The following is an 18,273-nucleotide window of genomic DNA, read 5'->3' on the forward strand; positions in this document are numbered from 1 at the left end:
AAGGTCGTCGACTGGTGCCACTGATGCCACGGCTTGTTCCACAAACAGCTTTTACTGTTACTGCTAATGCTGTTGCCAATGCAGCTGTTCAGCACAACGCATCTCTTCCAGTCCCTGCAGAAACTGGAAACAAGGAAGGTGAGACACAGCTGTGATTCTACTGCAGTATATGAGAATATAAAAATAATGTTACAATCTAAATTGTTGTCTTTGATTTTAAGTGTTAGATATTTTTAAAAAATCTGAATCATTCTTCTTGCACTGCATTCATAGAAATATGAAAAATTTTGTTTTCTTTTTAGAGATGCCTTTGCAGCATCTGCAGCATAAATCTTACAGATTTGTGTTGGTGGGCACACTAACAACTGAGCAACTGATATAAAAAAAACAAACCCCAAACCAATATCAAAACAAATTGCCAAGAAATGAGGGGGAAATTCACTGGTTAATTTGTTAAGCTCTGTAATCTATAAAAACTTGGACCAATGGCTTAAGATTTTGTGAAGTTCTGTAAGTGGCAAAAGGTGTTTCAGAACACTTTATTTTAAGAATGCAAGTAGATTTTGTGATTATGGGGTTTTTTTTGGTGGTGTGTTTTTTTGTTTTTTGTTTTTTTACTTCAGATTAAATGTACCAAGTTATGAGTTAAAAAATTGCTTTCTGCTTTCCCTATGCCTTTTAAGTAATGGAAGTACACATTCCCTCTAACTTGGCTGAATGTGCTCAAATTATGCTTCATGCAACTAGAGAATGTGTAACGCTTCTTGATATAGACTGTTTTATTCTGGTTTTGTGAGAAATACTAGATCATTGTACTATTAGTTACAAGCAATGGTTTAAAAAAATCAGTTGTTCATTACTGAAGGAATATTTTGTTCTTTACTGAAGGAATGTTTTGCTTTCTTCGACTGATGTACTGTTGAGGTGAGGCACTAGCTACTTTCTATCAGTTACCAGTCTAGATATGGTCATTTACAGAAAAGCAAAAAGATCAAAATACTGAATTAACGCTAACATGACATATAACAAATTATAAAGTAAAACATCAGATTAATGCAAATAAAAATTCTCCAATTGGCAGCACAGCTTTTTCTGGGATGGGAGGAGGGGAGGTTAGATTTCTATGTTGTCTTTGAAGGTTGTTAATTCCATGGCCATGCGTAGGTCAAACTGGGGAGTATTCAGCAGTAACAGGATTGCAGAGGCAAAGATGTGGATAATGGCCCGATAAGTCTTTGGCTTCCATTTTGGTTATTAAAATAGTGATAGAATAATGGGATTCTGCACTTCAGTTATATGGAAGGTGTCTTTTCTCCTCTTCAGTGGTGGTTTGCTATTCCTACACAAGTACCACTTCAACCCCAACATCTACCCCTGTTCCAAGTGGCAGTGTAGCAACAGTGAAGTCCCCCAGACCTGCCAGTCCAGCCTCCAATGTAGTCGTCTTGCCAAGTGGAAGTACTGTTTACGTCAAAAGTAAGTGATACTAGCAACTGATTAACAAAAGGGAAAGAAAGGGACAGTCTTGTGGCTGAAGCATGGACTGAGATAAACACTCTGACCTTGGACAAGTCGTTTAATGCCTTTATGCCTTCGTTTAGTCTAAAGAATGAATTTACTGCTTCCCTTTTTCAGAAAAATTGTGCTCAGGATAAATCCACTCACTGTAAATGCTGCAGGGAGCAGTAATGGCAAGGACAAGAGGAGTGAAAAGTTTTTTGAAAACAAAATATAGGAATTGCTGTATATCAGGGGATTTCTAATCCAGCTTGTTCAGAGATTGTATTTAGGGTGCCTCTGCAGGTTGCTTCTGCAGAGGACTTTGCTTTTTTTTCTGCTCAAATAATCTGTAGGAGTCACTTGAGTAAGAAAAAGTCTCTCCTTTCCACTTTCACAGTTGGCTTAGACCTTTCTTAGCATACAGTAGTTTGGCAAGCATTTTTATGCTTACATTAACTATATCTGGCCATTTTGTGATTTATTTGGAAGTGAATCTTAGTGAGGCTTGCATTCCTGGGCAACTGTTAAAGCTCAATACAAAATCTCACCAGACACCCATCTTCATGTATTTAAATTTGGAAATCCAGGGCATAACGTCTGGAAACAGTCTTATTTTTTTTTCCTTGTCTCCCTCCATCCTTCTTCTTTCTTTGGCTAATAAATCAGCTAGTTCTGAAAGCAGAATACGTCCTCATTCATATGACGAGCTCATCAGAGGTAGTTTTATTTAAATGATAATTAAAAATACTTACTTCTGTCCTTATTTGGTGTCTGTCAAAATGCAAGTGACAAATAAAGATTAATGGTGAAGTTGATGAGTGCCATTTTGATGCTTGTTCTTAAAATGTTTAATATTCTAAAAAATTTTTTAATCTTTATGCTATATGTGCATGTTTTATATAAACTTCTAGCTAATCAGAAATGTCACATTGTACATAAATATAATGTTACCTGCAAACCACCAAGTGTAGTGGTTGTATCAACCCAGAGAACCCATTATATTAAGATTTTTCATTTTTCTGATGTAATGCACTAATCACTCAGCTTTAGTTTAAAGATTCGGGAAAAAAAATGTTCTTAACATCTTAAAAATTTAATTTAGTCCTCTGTTGAATTATTACATGATAATGAGTATAAAACCAGTCTGGACACCTGACAGAGGGATGAAAAGGTTCTCGTTTTTATTCCATCTGTCCCTAGAATTCATTTTTTCCCCACTTTGCATGCTTAATTTTCTTTTTTTTCCTCTTTCTGTTTTTTTGTTGTTGGTTTGGTTTTGGGGTTTTTAGTCGTTTGTTTTTTATTAGGGTATCGTGTCTTTCGGAATATATTATATCACTCATGTTAGTTTTGACAACACTGCTTAAGAGCAGGCTCAGGAGGCCTGAGTTATAGTCGTGACTTTGCCGCTGCTCTGTTGTGTGACCTCATCCCCGTCACAGTCTGATTGAGCCATTAACCTCTCCGTGCCTCTGCTTCCTTGCATGTCAAGTGTGAATTACAGTTGAGCTGTGTTACCGTTGAGCTAAATGCTCCTGGAAAACTTTGCGCAAATGCAATTTCTAACATAAAATTACAGGAATAGCGTTCTTGCAGAACCTCAGCAGTGAAAACAGGAGATGAAATGAGCTGTACTTAACGTAAAATATTGTTCTGCTAGTTTAATCTTACTTTTTTACTACTTTGTTGTGGTTTGTTTTGTGTTTTTTGGGGTTTTTTGTGGATGAAGACCACAAATAAATACCTTTCTGGTCAGTATTTCTTCGCGACCCACCAAAATAACAACTGTGTCCTGATATTCTAGCTGCATGCGGAGTTTTGATTGAAATAGAGTCTGTGGTTCTGATATTCCTGCACATTTTCAATGTGATTGGTGACCTTACAAGTTACTAGTTTGTGCAGTGGACTCACAGTAATACTTAAAAGCATGTTAATAATAATATAACTTAGAGTCATGTAACCAGATCTCTGCTCTGTAGATGGTGATCACTGCTACGCTTGTTCAGGGCTTTAAAGTAAATTGTTGATTAGAGCCTTGGAATCTGGACTTGCAGATCCACACTTCATCTGTGCTGCCACAGCTAGTTAAAACTATTTTATTTTATTTTTTTAATTCAAAGTAAACTTAAAATGGAGCCTCTGCTTCTCTAGTTCAGTTTCCCATCTTTGTGTGGATACATCTGTCAGCCTTCTGAAGTGTACCTGCAAAAGAGCTGGTCCTCATACCAAGAGAATCCCATTTTTCTGAAATTACTTGCTGTACTACTGGGCACTTTCTTGTCCATGTTAATTCCTGTGTCTTCACTTTTTGAATGCCAGAATATTTAGTTATTTTAATTAGAGATTGACGGTAATTACGTCTTGACCCTAATTAGAGAATGACTGCCAACCAAGTTTGCTTGGGTTACCAGCGAGACTGCTTTTTGCCGTGACAGCATTTTTTGTCGTTAAGCCCCAGGCGTACAGAACAAGATCTGCAGTCTTGTTCTGCGCAGGGGAGATTGATTGCGTCTTTTCGGTTGATCTCTTTTTTAAAATTGTCTAACACAGGCTAATTTGGTAAATGCAAATTCTGCCCAGTAGCTGTAAGAGATTTTCAGGGTTATTAAGCTGTGTCGTTCAGTAATGTATACCAATTTATGAGCTTATTACCTACTTTGGAAAGTTCCATATGGATTTAAGATCTATTGATCATGCTGTTATCTCTTGCTCAGCTGAACATTGCAGCAGATTTTTTTCATATGTGGGCAGGAGATGATCATGAGGAAGAGTGAACTCCTTTGAGGCCGGACTTCTGTTTTTCATAAGTGTGTGTTAGGTGCCATTTTATATCTTCTGCACAAAATGCATCAAACATGGCAGAAGCTGATAAAGTGAGGTTTGACCTTCATAGTTACATCAGAGTAACCTACATAGTGACTTCAGAGTTACATCTCAAGATGTTGTGTTGAGGTGTAAAGGAGAAGAATACTGTAATGGTAAGTATGGCATGGAAGTAGGTACAGAGGTTGAAATCGGAGAAGACTACAGGAGGATGGACTTCAGTAGTGCAGTTGCTGTAGAAAAAAACAGCAACAGCAACAACATTGTAGTGTAAAGTTTTAAACTGACATGTGCATGACATTATCCCAGCCCCATTGTGTGCATAGTCTCATTAGTCAAAACTTCTGGAGACATTATGAAAACCCTGCACTGGCTCTTAGGTTCTTTTAATATCTTAAATGGAATAAAGTAACCCAGTAATTAAGTAGCTTGGAGGGGGTTGAGTTTTGTTTCTTCGCTTTATGGCACTGTGTGGTCTATATTGAGGACTAAAACCATCTGGTGTGATACAGGTTAGTTGTGACCATAAGATGTAATTTATCCTCTGCGTTTTTTTCTTTTATTTGAAAGTGGTTATAAGACTCAGCAAGGTTGTAGTGTTTTAGAAATCGCTGAGAGCTGCAGTTGGGGAAAATATAATTTAGAAAAAGTACTTCTTTTCCAGGTGTCAGCTGCTCAGATGATGATGAAAAGCCCCGCAAAAGACGGCGAACAAATTCTTCTAGTTCTTCCCCTGTTCTCCTGAAAGAAGTCCCGAAGGCAGTGACTCCTGTCACTAAAACTATCACAGTGCCTGTAAGTGGCAGCCCCAAGATGAGTAATATAATGCAGAGCATTGCCAACTCCTTACCACCACACATGTCGCCTGTGAAAATAACCTTCACTAAGCCCTCCACACAGACAACAAACACGACAACACAGAAGGTATGTGGGGGAAGCTGCCAAATGTTGCTGTGTTCTGGTTTTATCAATGAATAAGACGTGATGTTTGACTTTTCCTTTCTATGAACTGTCTAGCTGTTTTGTAAGGATTGCACTTGGGATAAGGTAATCCCTCTTTAAAAAGAGCAAAGAGGAAACCAAACTCTTGTGTGAATTTAGTTCACCTGTGTGTGAAAGGACCTGGATTGACAGCTGTGGAGACTGAAGCCCTCTTTTTATCCACAGAACAGGTACAGCACAGGCAGCGGGAGTGCAAGCTTCCCCCAGACTGCCCCACCAATGTGCCTCAACCCTGACCTGAAGGGACCACTTCTAGGGATGAGAGGGGATTCAGTCTCCATGCTCATTCAATTCTTGGCCTCTCTGGTGAGACTGCCAACAAGGTTGCCAGTTAGTACCATTTGTGGTGTTGGGTTTTGTGATATGGACACTAGTACACTGAGAACTGGATCACATAGGCCACTGAACATCCTTCAGATGGTAACAACTATTGGTCAAAGGTAATCTTTCTTATTTCTATTTTCCTTATTTATAATTATTCTTTGCAGTAGTAGAATTCCAGGAGAGGCGGCATGGGCTTTCCCTTGCCAAGCCTTTTGTCTAGAGACTACTTTTTTGGGGTCTATAAAGCTTATTCTTGGAGCTGATCAAAGACTGTGGGGTTTTATTTTCCTTTTAGTACTAGTGTGCCATTTCTCATTCTGCATTAACAGTGTTATAATAGTCAAAATCAGTTGCAATAATTTGGCTGAGTGTGCCCAGCTTTCACCAGAATGCAGTGTGTGTAAAAGGTTTTCCACATTGAAGCTTTGTATTGGACTCAGATTTTATGTGCCTGATCAATGGCGTGACTACTCTCCCATGCTTTAGGAAGCATTTCAGATGTGTCTACTTTTTTTTTCTTCAGATATAAAAAAATATAAATGACTCAGACCAAGTTCATTGTTGGTATGGTTATTAATTAAGGCAGGCTTAGAGTGGGTCTGTGGAATTAATTTGGCCTTGATACTGACCAACTGATGGTAGGCTGGTCACTAGCAAGCATTTTTTTCCAACTTTGACTGTTGAGCTCAGACCTTCACAGAGTATTTGTTCTATTGGTCACCTTAATTGTTTAGTAACTCTGCTTGGATTAGCAGAATTCCCATGTCCTGATTTTTGGAAACTTTAAAACCAAGGAAGATTAACTGAGGTAATGTGCGATAAAGAACTTGCTTTTTGGCCTTTTCCCACTTCAGAGCTCTTTGATGTTTTCATTTGATTCTCAGTGCTTTATCAGTGTCCTTAATCAGATTTCATCTCTGAAGACATGTACAGAAATTTGTGAGTGAGCATAAACTATCAAATAAAATGTCCTGCATTCAGTGCAGCAGATCCACAGCCAGGACAGGGTTTAACCTACCCATCCTGTTGCTCTTGTTAGGCTCATCTTTTGTGCAGGAAGATTTTTTCACCTTAAAGGTTTGTAGTGTTGTATTAAGTATGAGTGTTATATATCATGGTAGTTAACAATGGGGTGTATTAAGTCTTTAAAAGGAAAAGAATGGACTGTTGATAGGGTCTTCTCTGCAGTTGTGCCTCTGCTTGTTCCGACATGGAAATTTTAGGGTTTGCTTTGTACAGTGTTACTTGACTCTTACTAATTGCAGTGGTAGGAAAATCATCACTTGTTTCATTAGGGAGCCATAGTAGTGTTTGTATCTGAACTTGTCACACTGCCCTCTTTTATTGGATTTAGATATGCCAGAATACGTAACTGGATCATTTTGATGAGAGAAATCCCTTTTAGTAGTTAAATGTCAGACTTCTGAGACTCAAATGGGAAACGTACTATTTTAAACAAATGCGGTTGGATGGGAGTGAAGTTATTGGATATGAATGAAATTCTTGGTTTGTGCATGCCAGCTTTCTGAATTGTTTTGACATTTTAGAAGGTTGGAGGAAGATTTATCAAATAATGACAAATAATAATGTCAAAGCTTCAATTTCTGGATTCTCTTAGAATAAAGTCCTCTGTCTAGAGGACAGAAGGAATCTAGCTAGTGAGGCTGCTGGCAGTTAATGCCTTTATTTCTTCAGGGACTAGGTTTTGATGTTTTTCGAAACAGAGCTGACAGGACTAATTTCAGTGGGTGTTAAGAACTACTTTTTAACTTAATTGAAATCAACAGCAACAAAAATGCAACTTGCTGCCTTTTTTTTTTTTTGTTAAAATCTGGCAGTCTTTCTGCTGTAAAAAATGTGATGCAGTTTTGGTATCAGTGATGAGATTGCTTTGGTCATTTCAACATACATAAGAAAATAGTATCTCAAATAATATAATATTTGTCATTTGAGCTTTAAGGCTTTTAAATTTTTACCCAAAAATTCCATTTTCTGGATATACTTCATACATTAAGATCACTAAACTTTGTTCTGCTGTGTTAATTTTTAAGGAAGAAATTGAATAAAGAGACCCAAACCTGCTTAGTCACAGGGCAAAAATCATTGCTGAGCTAACTAGAATGCTTTACAAGTTGTTTTTTATTCCTTATATGACTAAATAAAGTGCTATTAAGTGATAATCTTGAACTGATGCTTTTATCGGTCTTTGAATGAAGAACAGCAGTGTTCAGAAGTTATGATCATGCCCAGATTCATCCTCCATATCCATACCTACTTAGTTGAGACTTGCCCTGTTGCACTATGGATTATATAGGAAGTTTAATGTGAATAATCTACCTTTTTAACTGCAAGTTGTCCTTTGACTGTATTCCTAACCTAGTTGTCCTAGGTGGAATGGAACTGGCCCTAAAATTCAAATACTTGTCAAATAGTTCTAGTGCCAACCAAGAAATAAGATCAGACTCCAGAGGCACATCGTAGGATCTTTCCACGTGCAAGCCTTGTACCAGAATCAGACTGTGTTGTGTTCAGCTTGTCTGCATGGTTGTAGCAGAAGAGCAATTTCAGAAGGGTGTTCTGATTGAATCAAGTTGAGCAGAGGGTAAAAATAAGAGTGACACAGAGAAAATGTTCTCCCTGGAGAATGCAGTAAAGTGGTAGAGCAGCAGATGTGGAAACACTGGTATGGCCAGTCATGGTCAACCTCCTGTAGCTCATGGAGGTAGTAAGGATTTTGGTTTTCCTCAGCTCAAGATACTTAGCTAAGCTGAGGAGACCATAAAACTAAGCACTGAGGGGAAAGGAGAGACAGGGGCAGCCATGGTGGTGAAATTTGCTGCTTTTATTCCATCCATTTAGTTCTTTTTTTTTTCTTCTCTCCTTGAAAAAGAAAAAAAAATAAACTCTTAATCTCGTACTGCCTGATCTGTCACTTAAGTCTATTTCTGGTGCCATTATCATATTAATTTTTTTGTTTACCTGGCAAGGTTTCAGTTGTCCTTGGGTAGTAGTGCAAGACATTTGATTTGAGCTGACCTATGTTTTATTTGCTCCTTCTGTACCTTTTTCTATATCTGCTTTTATTACATCAAATCATTAATAAGTTTTAATTTTTAAGGTTTTAATAAATAAAATTTTTATTGGGACAGTTGCATTATTAAAACAATTTCTTTATAATCTTGCATGATAAACTGAAAACATGTTCTATTTCTGTGCTGTGTGTTTCTGTTTTAACTGTGTTTTTAAGTACAAGGAGGTATGTATAGGCAGAATAAAAGGGATCTCTTTACATGAACAGTCCCCATCTTCAATACTTAGTAAAGCTTAGTTTTCTAGGTCAGTTGCATAAGAACAGACCTCTTCCAGTCTTGTAATGAATTCGATGTTTTTCTATGTCAGATCAGATTCATGGTGTTGTAATTGTAACTCACACTAGCGGTAATTTTTATTGTCTTTAGACAAATGGTTTTCAGACAGATAAGAGTTTTGTGTTACTGAGAGCACTAATTACTGCAGAAATTGTTTTTAACCTAAACCAGTTTTTTCACTGATGAGATATTGATTGTTCACAGCCTTGTGGATCAAAAATATTTCCCATTACTGACTCAGCAACTGCTTCTTAATTGTTAAAGAGAAAAAAAACCATCATCTAGGCTCCCATTGCCATTTCTTGATGTATGTGCAAGGTTTGGGAGAATGGTGTGTAAAACTTGCTTGAAATCCCTTCAGTTCCACTTAAAATGGGATTCAGGCTTCCTGGCCCAGTTTAATGAAGCCAAACAGTTCGTTCCTGTCTGTTTGCCTTCAGACATGAGATAATTCTGCTTTAAATAGTTAGTAATTGTTTTCCTCAAAAAAAAAAAAAACAACCAAAAAAACCCAAACCCTTCTACTTTCCTTAAAAGGAAATGTTTATCACCACTTCTTCAAACTAATTGAAATTTTTTGTTGCCATTAAGTGTGAATATGACACTCGTAAATGATCTTAATAAGCATGGATCCCTAAAACTAAATACACATAGGCAGATATATTACTGAAATTTTATGCTTTTAAATAAATGCAAAGAGCAAATGAATTTCTTCTTGTATGGTTTTTTTTTCTTCTTTCAGGTGATAATAGTAACAACCTCTCCAAGCTCAACTTTTGTACCCAACATCCTCTCAAAGTCCCACAACTATGCAGCAGTTACAAAACTTGTCCCAACATCAGTTATTGCCTCAACTACTCAAAAGCAACCAGTGGTTATAACCGCTTCTCAGTCCTCTCTGGTCAGCAGCAGCAGCACCAGTAGCTGTTCCACTCCCTCCTGTACTGCCAGTACTATTGCTGTGACTGCTGTAGTGTCATCAACACCGTCAGTGGTTATGTCAACAGTAGCACAAGGTATGGCAGTTATATATTTATAAATAAGCTCTCTCGCTGATGAATTGGACTTTGTTTTGAGAATAGCACAGGGGGATGTGCATTATGTTTATGCATGATGAGTAAAGCACAGGAGATGTGAAAGATGTCTACTGATGAAACTAATCCAAGATACTCTACAGAAGTTCTTGGTGGACACTTTCTCTCTTTACTTCAACCATTATTGTGCAGATCTTCTTTTTAAAAAGAATGTGGTGAGACATTGTCGCATAGCTTTTTATTTTGAAAAAGTGTTACTTGCAGCATTAAAACACTCTAGCCTCAAAATGGCTGGCTTTAAGAGTTCTATCTGATACATAGAAAATGGATGCTTTTAATATTTGAAGAAGATTCCTTCTCTTGAAGCCTGACTTCCAAAACATGCAGTTAACATGAGATAAGTACAACCTATGCTCGGTATGCCCAATCTTAGAATATTTCTCCTGATAACTAATCTTCATGACATTTCTGAAAGGTAGAGAAGTGTTTATACCTTTTTATCTGTGTATTTTATCAGCATGTCCATTTTCAAGTCCTTAAAGATTAAGACCTAAATGAACTTGGATTAAAATTCCTAGGCTTATGATTTCTGCTTCCAACTATATGTGCAAGCTTGACTGATTCAGCTGCACAGCCACTAGCTAACATTTGGAAGGGAAGCTGTGGATGAATGAAAGGGCCTCAGTGACCAGCACTTCAAAAATACCGTACCCAACAATGACAAGTGTCACATGGCAATTTTTCCTGGTCCATATTATCCTGTCTTGTTCCATTCCACAAAAAATTGGGCAAGCAAATCAAGGTTGAGGAAGTATTTTGCCTTCCATATTGTTCCTATTAATTAAGTTCTGAAGATACTGACTTACCTAGCACAAAGGCTTACAGCAGCATTTCATATTGTTTGAACTGTGGAATTCTAGTTGGGTTTGATAATGAAAGAGACTACAGTTCTATAATATATTGGGTGAAATGTCTCTTTAAGGTTTTTTCCAAGACTATTGGTGTCATTGCAGGAGATGCTGGTGAAATGTTTTGTGACATAAACTGATAATCACTCCAAATGTGAAGAAAGTTAAATTAATGAATGAAAACCGCTGACCAGGGAAATCAAGAAACCATCTTAGATGATGCAGTGAGAAAAGTGTTGCTTATTTAGATTGCCAGAATTGTGGTCTATTGTGATTTCTGTCATTATCACTACAATCTGTAAACGTAAAGAAATAAGAGAGGAGATTTTCTTTCTGTTTTCCACTACAGCTGGGACTTGGTTGAAAACTGCCTTCATATGACTTTGTCTTTTTTGGTGCTTATGGATGTGCAGTTTAGAATTACAGATGAAGCCAAAGTCTGCTGGAAATGTGACAACTGTGTAAGGGAATGACGTAAATAAGTATTGAGGTTTATTGGGGAATGTTGCCTTTCTTACTGCAAACTTTTTAAAATCACTTCATTACTTATCACCTCACCTATTGACACAAAAAAATGTATGTTCCAGTTTTTAAAATTACTTGAGTGATTCTTTTAAAATAACATTGTGCTCACTGACAGGTACTCCCTTCAAACAAATCTGTTGATGTGTTTGACATTTGTCATCTTCATATCTGAACTTTTTGTAGTCATGATTTTCCTTATAAATATTTTGCTTTCTTGAAGCTTGAAGATCAGGCTTTGAAAATACTTGTAAATTATTTGTAGTACAAAAGGTGCAGGAAGTAAACTGGGATTACGTTTTTTCTGTTAGCTGCTGTTCTGCTGCTGCATTCAAAATCTGTATAAAGCTGCCTTGACTCTGAACAGAGTGCTTCTGCTAGATGTATATCTATGCAAAGACAGTTTAAATGCAAAAGTATTTAAGAAATTGTAATATTTTTCTTTTATGTTGCACTATTCTACCTTAAACCATTTACTTTTTCACAGGTGTGTCTACATCTGCAATTAAAGTGGCCTCTACCAGACTACCTTCCCCAAAAGGTTTGGTTGGGAATCCGACACAGATCTTAACACAGTTTCCCAAACAGCATCAGCAGTCCCCCAAACAGCAGCTGCACCAAATACAACAGGCCCAACAACAGCAGCAGCAACAACAGCAGCAGCAACAGCAGCAGTTGGTGCAGTCTTCTGTAGCTCAACAGCAGCCACAGCAATCTCAATTGCCACCTGGCATCAAGCCCACCATTCAGATCAAACAGGAATCAGGTAGTTGGAGTTAATCTGGGGTCTTATTGCTGATCAGTGAGGTTTAACCACAACTCAAGAAAGCAGGGCAGAATTCTGTCCCAAAATACGCATGGGGAGCTATCATTAAGGCATAATTACTTGAGTACAGGATTTGGTATTGAACCTGGATATAAGTAGATACTGATGGGTGTCAACACTTTCAACTAAACATAATTGGAGAATTTGCTTCTGTCACTATTCTTGTTTGATTCAGGTATACAGACCATGCTTTAGGAATAAATGTTTTGTCTTTAGAGATTGAAAGGTATGTAAATATCTTCAAAAGTAATGTGATTGCCAACCTGGAAGACACAAGTTTTCTGAAGATCCAAGAGCTGTTCGACTGTATCAACTGGAAAAAGAAGTTAATCTGTGTTTTAATTCTTTTCTTGAATCTAGAAATCAAAACCTACTTTTGAGGTAGTTGTTAAAACAAAAATACAATTAGATCTGAGGCTGGAAACTGAACTGGATTCTTTTTGTAACATTGATTCATTCAGTTGACTTTGGGCAAGTTGTGTAATCTTTGTAGGTTGGCTTTACTCTGCTGTGGAGTACAGTTCTTATCTCTGTGAGAAGCAGTAAGTAATACTTGCAAAGTTACCTAATTATAAAGGAAGAAGTGCTATAAAAGTGCAAAGTATTTTTGCAAAGTATTTTGTATTAATCATGTCAGTATTATTTTATATTCACACTGTTTAGATCAAAGAATTAAAACAGATCATAGAAGGAAAAAATAAACAGCCCTACTGCTGCTCTTTGATAAACTTCCTTTTGTATTATAAGACTATTGCCTGAGAAAAAATACCCACTAATGAAGACAGATAAAAGGCCTCCATCCAGCAGTTACAGAAAAACATTTGGTCAGTAAGAGCTTCACTCCTTGCCTTCAACCTTAGGTGCAGGCTCAATGTTCTTTTTTAGTTAAAGTTTCTTTGGAAATACCCTCTGATACCTTCTTTCTGGAAGTGTGAATCAGTTTTCACAGAGACTTTGCTTTTTACCCAGTTTTGTGTCTGCATGATGCAAAGGCTTGAATTTCTCTTTCCTAACTTCATTACTTAAGTTTGGAGCTTACTTGCTCCATACTGCTTTTGTAGTCAATGTAGAAAGAAGAAAACATCTCTGGAGTTTGTTTCGCGTCTCAGATGGACAAAATTGTTCACTGAGAAATGTGTGAGCACCTGCATTCAGATGGGATTAATTCAGACTGGGTGTTTCATGACATTTGCCCAACACAGTGCAATACCTTACCTTGTCATGGAACAGAACATAAGATGCAAGTGTCCTGGATATATTTTTGAACAGATGACATGAATCCCCTGGTCCGCACTCGGGAAGTGAATCTCACAGAGGTCCCATTCCACTACACAATTCAAGAGAGAGGGAGCAGAATCTTTGCCATACTGAGATGTCCTCATCCTTTGTTCTCGCTGATTCTACTCAGAGCTTGTTTCAGCCAATTCCTTCATGAGGAATTACCCTCAAGATAAGCAATAAATCAAGAGGAGAGCGAGCAGTTTACTTAAGGCAGCCTTCCCTAGCCAGTGCCACGGTTGCTTCCTTACACCCACTGATACTTTTTGTGCAGGAGGCTTTTCTTAATTTATTCAGTGGGATGAAATTCAACTAGGTTAATTAAGGCACGTTAGAATTTATAGACTAAATTGATGAACTGTTTCACTTTTACATTGTTCATTGTATATGAACCAATTCAGTATTGGTTGTAACCTGTTCATTCCTGAGAAATGTTTTGGTTTTTATATCACAGACCAGAAAAGCTTAAAAATCACTACGACAAATCAATGATGGAATAGAACCCCATATCTCAGTGGGAGTAGCTAGGAATTGAAACAGGCACAGGAAAGGCAAAGATGATGACTGTCTTGTTATTTGCAAAACAAGAAAAACACCAAACTGCCAAGCAAAAAAATCAACCTAAACAAAAAAAATAAATCATATTTTCAGGATCAAGAATACATGAGCTCAGAATGGAAGCCTTGTGAGGCTACTTGCCTACTAGGGCTTGGTCTGAGAAAGCATTTCAGAAAGTAACTTTTTGTGCCTGTATTTTAACAGTGACCTTTCTCCTTTCCTAGGTGTTAAAATAATCACTCAACAGGTGCAGCCCAGTAAAATTCTTCCCAAACCAGTTACAGCGACCTTGCCCAGCAGTAGCAATTCACCTATTATGGTGGTTAGCAGTAATGGGACTATCATGACAACTAAACTGGTCACTACTCCCACTGGTAAGTTTTGGCTCTGAGAAGGGAAGGGAGGGTAAACCCAGACATACAGGTGATCAAACATGGTTTATTAGGTTAAAAAAAAGCCACAAAACTTCTCTGTTACGAATAGTGAGAACAACAGCACATTCACAACCCAGTTGCTATTTATTCTAGATTAGAGTATTTGCTCTTTTATTCCTTTTACGATCTTTTTGAATTGCTACACAAAAATGATCACTCTTCCCCCACTGGGTTTATTTTTAAAAAAATGTTTTATTGCAACTTATACTTTGCACTTCTGTAGCACCTTATATTAGATGTTTTACATTAATTTTAACTCTTTAGGTACCTCAAGCAGACAAGTCAGCAGCAGTTGTATTTTACCTATATAAGCTTTTTAAAAGTCAGGTGACTTGCTCATAGTCTTGCACTGAATTTATAAAAAGGCCAGTAAATTGAATTTTAAGCTCCCAGTGTTTTTCTGGGGATCTAATTGTATTTGTATTTCTTATGGATTAAAAATCAGAAATAATGCAGACTGTTCAGATTGTGAACTTGTATGAGGAAAACTTGAAAGGCATCTTCATCCTCGTTTTCAGCAAACACTAATTTACTTCTTGAATTTTTAGCATGGGTTGGGAATATTAGTATAAACTAATGCTTAATATTAGTTTTTAACTTATGAAGTTCACAAAAACATTCCTAAGTACATTAAAAGAATGTAGCAGTTTTAGAGTTGATTTAATTGGTAAAACCTGTATTGTGCTCTCTTGGATCTGAACACATGGCTTTCTTTTTCTAACAAGCTATTTTTCCTTTATTTTTAGCAATTAAGGTCTGTAGTACACTATCTGAAGCAGTACAAGCAGAATGTTCATGTAGCTGTTGACTCCTATTATTATTATTTTGAGCAATTTTCTTTTATGGGCTTGGTTCCATTTCCATTCTGTAAAGGAGTAGATAGGAAAAAACAGCATTTATACCATGTCGAGAGGTTTCTTTTGTACTGCTGAATGTTAAATCCATAAAATTGCATTATCATTGTGAGGTGTATTTTTCTCTTAGAGTGATATTTAGACCAGTCATTGGTGGTGATCTTTATAAAAAATTTGTCATATGGGCGAAGTAAGAGTATAGGTGTCTTTCAAGAGAGGAAGGGATCGGTTCTAGTAGTGTTGTCAGGTGCCTAACTCTTGGGCATCTCAGGGAGCAAGTGGCAAACATACAGGCAGAACAGAAACACCTATTGAAAATAAAATCTTATGCACAAAGACATGGATTAAAATCGTGAAACATTTGGTAATGTAGTTCAGAAAACTCTTACGTTAATTTAAAGTTGGTATGTACCTAAATATTGCTCTGCGGGTTTAAAAAGTACTAGGAGGAACTGTAAAGGGTGGTAATAAATTGCAGCATAGCATCTCTTTGAATAAAATTAAATGCTTTTTTTTTTCCCTAAACCAACTTATTTTTTCACTAATACTAGTAAAGGATCATGTTCTAACAGCTAACTTTCTTGTTCTCTCTTTAAAACAGGAACTCAAGCAACATACACGCGGCCAGCAGTTAGTCCCTCAATAGGGGCTCGGATGACTGGAACTCCAGGGGCAGCTACTTACGTGAAAACAACAAGTGGTAGCATCATTACAGTAGTACCAAAATCGCTGGCTACACTGGGAGGGAAGATTATCAGCAGTAATATTGTTTCTGGTAGGTACATGAGTACTTTGATATTGTAACTTACTTCAAAAACGAATTTAAACTTGTTCTGATTGTTCAGGGCTTTTCGGCAGGTGTTGTGCTTAAATAATTATTAAGGCCTTTATTGGAGTAGTTAATTCAGAAGAAAAATAGCTAACGATGAAGAAGAAAAATTAGGTGGAAGATAGAGAGGGAAAGCGTTTTCAAGGATTGCAGTAATTCAAGCATCTGGTATGAGGGAAGCCTGAGAGGAAAAGAAAAATGTGGAGGAGGAGAACTATTATGTTGTCCTCTGTTAGAGAGCCAAAAGATGAGAAAACTATATTAGCCCCAATGTAAAGCGTTCTGTAATCTGGATACTGCTCTTTTCCACTACATGCCCAAAACAGCAGAATAAAAATGAACTGTGTTAATTTCAGCTGTGCAGTCCCCACCTTATGCTGTTCTTCCTTTATCAGTGTCAGCCTATCTTTCCTGTGCCCCATGTTCTAACTTAAGTTTTTCTTCCTAGCTTCGTGCAGACCCTGCTGCTTATCTTTGTTAGTCTGCTTGACCAGCCTTGATGCTCTCTGTCAGTGCAGCCTCTGAACAGGATCTCTTCAGGACCAGGGCCAAGCACACTCACACCAGTCACAATTCCTTAGTGTCTGTTTTGGACTTAAGAAGTGTTAATGCAGAGATCAGCTGCATTTCCTAGCTAGGTGCACATGTAGAGCAAGATCTGCTGGGTCAGTTCATCCTGACTAGTAATATCTTTAAATTACTCAGAGGTCCTGTTGTTGGTGCTTAGCAGAGACCTGACAGGGCACCAGCCAGCTCCTGTCACTGGAAGGTACTGTACAAGCTATCCAGTAAACCCACTCTGGAGTGTAGTCTGGTAGAGGTACCTCAGTTTTTCAGATCCAGATTTCTACAAAATGGTATTTAGGGCTGATGCAGTATATGCAGTAGCTTCTTTGGGAACAAGTAACTTTTTTAGCCTGTTGTGGGTATGATGAGTTGTTAAGATTTCTAGATGTACTGGTGAGTTTATACGAAAATGCAAGTATTCTCCTGAGCACCAGCTAATCAGGGGAAACTCTTGGCTGGTCTTGATTAAGAATAATAATGATTGTCTTGAAACAACACAAGTTTGGAAAGGATACCTGCCTTTTTAGTTGTTGTTTCATGGTGAGGCTTTTAGGGTCAGGTTTTATTTTTTTTCTGCTTTTTTTTTAGTTGGTTGTTTACTCTGGGTTTTTTGGGGGGTTTGTTTTGTTTTGTTTTTGCTAAGGGAGCAGTCTTTAGAGGCCTCTGAAGTCACTAGAACTAAGTAAATCATGATCTTGTCTCAGCATGTTTTCCCTTTCCCAGAATTAGTAGAGTTATTAATCTGAAATACATAGTGAAGTTTATCTATAGGCATGAACAATGTGTAGAAGGTAGTGAGGGGAATCCTTGGGTTTACAGCTCTGCTGTGACTCAGTGTTTGATTAAAAGCTGTCTGAGTAGATACTGAAATAGCAAACTGATAACCCTGATGACCTACATATCGGTGTATGTGCTCTTGTAGATTGTGGAGGACTGACCAGAATTACCGGTCACCGCAGGTAAATTAAAACCTGATACAGGGAATGGAACTAATTAAATATTCAGAGAGGAGCAAAAGTAGCCAATGCAGCTCTTCAAAAAAAAAAAGAAAATAAACCCCTCACTTCTAAACTCAACTTTAAAGAACTGATTGTAAAACAATAGCATATTTTTCTTTTTTCCTTCTTTCAATCCACTACTCATCACTTGTGTTACAACAGTTCAGTGCCAGAAAGAGCTGGTGTTTCTCTTGACTGGAGATACATTCTTGGTACATAGATTCTTCTACAGAGGTTACCTGTAGAAGAATACTCATCTGTGCCAGTAGGACCTTAAGTTGAATATTAGTGGTGTCCTTATTCCCTGCTAATTCTGGCTTTTGAAAAATAAGACACGTTAGCCTGAGAAAGCTGTATTAGTCTGCTCTGTAATTTGTGAGAAGGGACTAACTGTCCTCACATAGAATACATTACTCTGTCCTAGGCATGCCTGTTTTTACTGTAGGGA

General features: G+C 37.5%; 1 protein-coding gene across 1 annotated transcript in view; it reads left to right on the forward strand.

The window, feature by feature from the left end:
- LOC104539416 (chromosome unknown open reading frame, human C11orf30) overlaps positions 1 to 18,273 on the forward strand; it is a 38,051-nt gene that overhangs the window by 6,622 nt on the left and 13,156 nt on the right. The window contains 7 exon segments of the mRNA XM_010182933.1: positions 1 to 138; positions 1,324 to 1,476; positions 4,988 to 5,247; positions 9,760 to 10,033; positions 11,969 to 12,247; positions 14,368 to 14,517; positions 16,033 to 16,206. Coding sequence (XP_010181235.1) covers positions 1 to 138; positions 1,324 to 1,476; positions 4,988 to 5,247; positions 9,760 to 10,033; positions 11,969 to 12,247; positions 14,368 to 14,517; positions 16,033 to 16,206 — 1,428 coding nt within the window.

The sequence above is a fragment of the Mesitornis unicolor genome, unplaced genomic scaffold (genome assembly GCF_000695765.1).
Source record: "Mesitornis unicolor isolate BGI_N332 unplaced genomic scaffold, ASM69576v1 scaffold28214, whole genome shotgun sequence".
Taxonomy (NCBI): Eukaryota; Metazoa; Chordata; class Aves; order Mesitornithiformes; family Mesitornithidae; genus Mesitornis; species Mesitornis unicolor.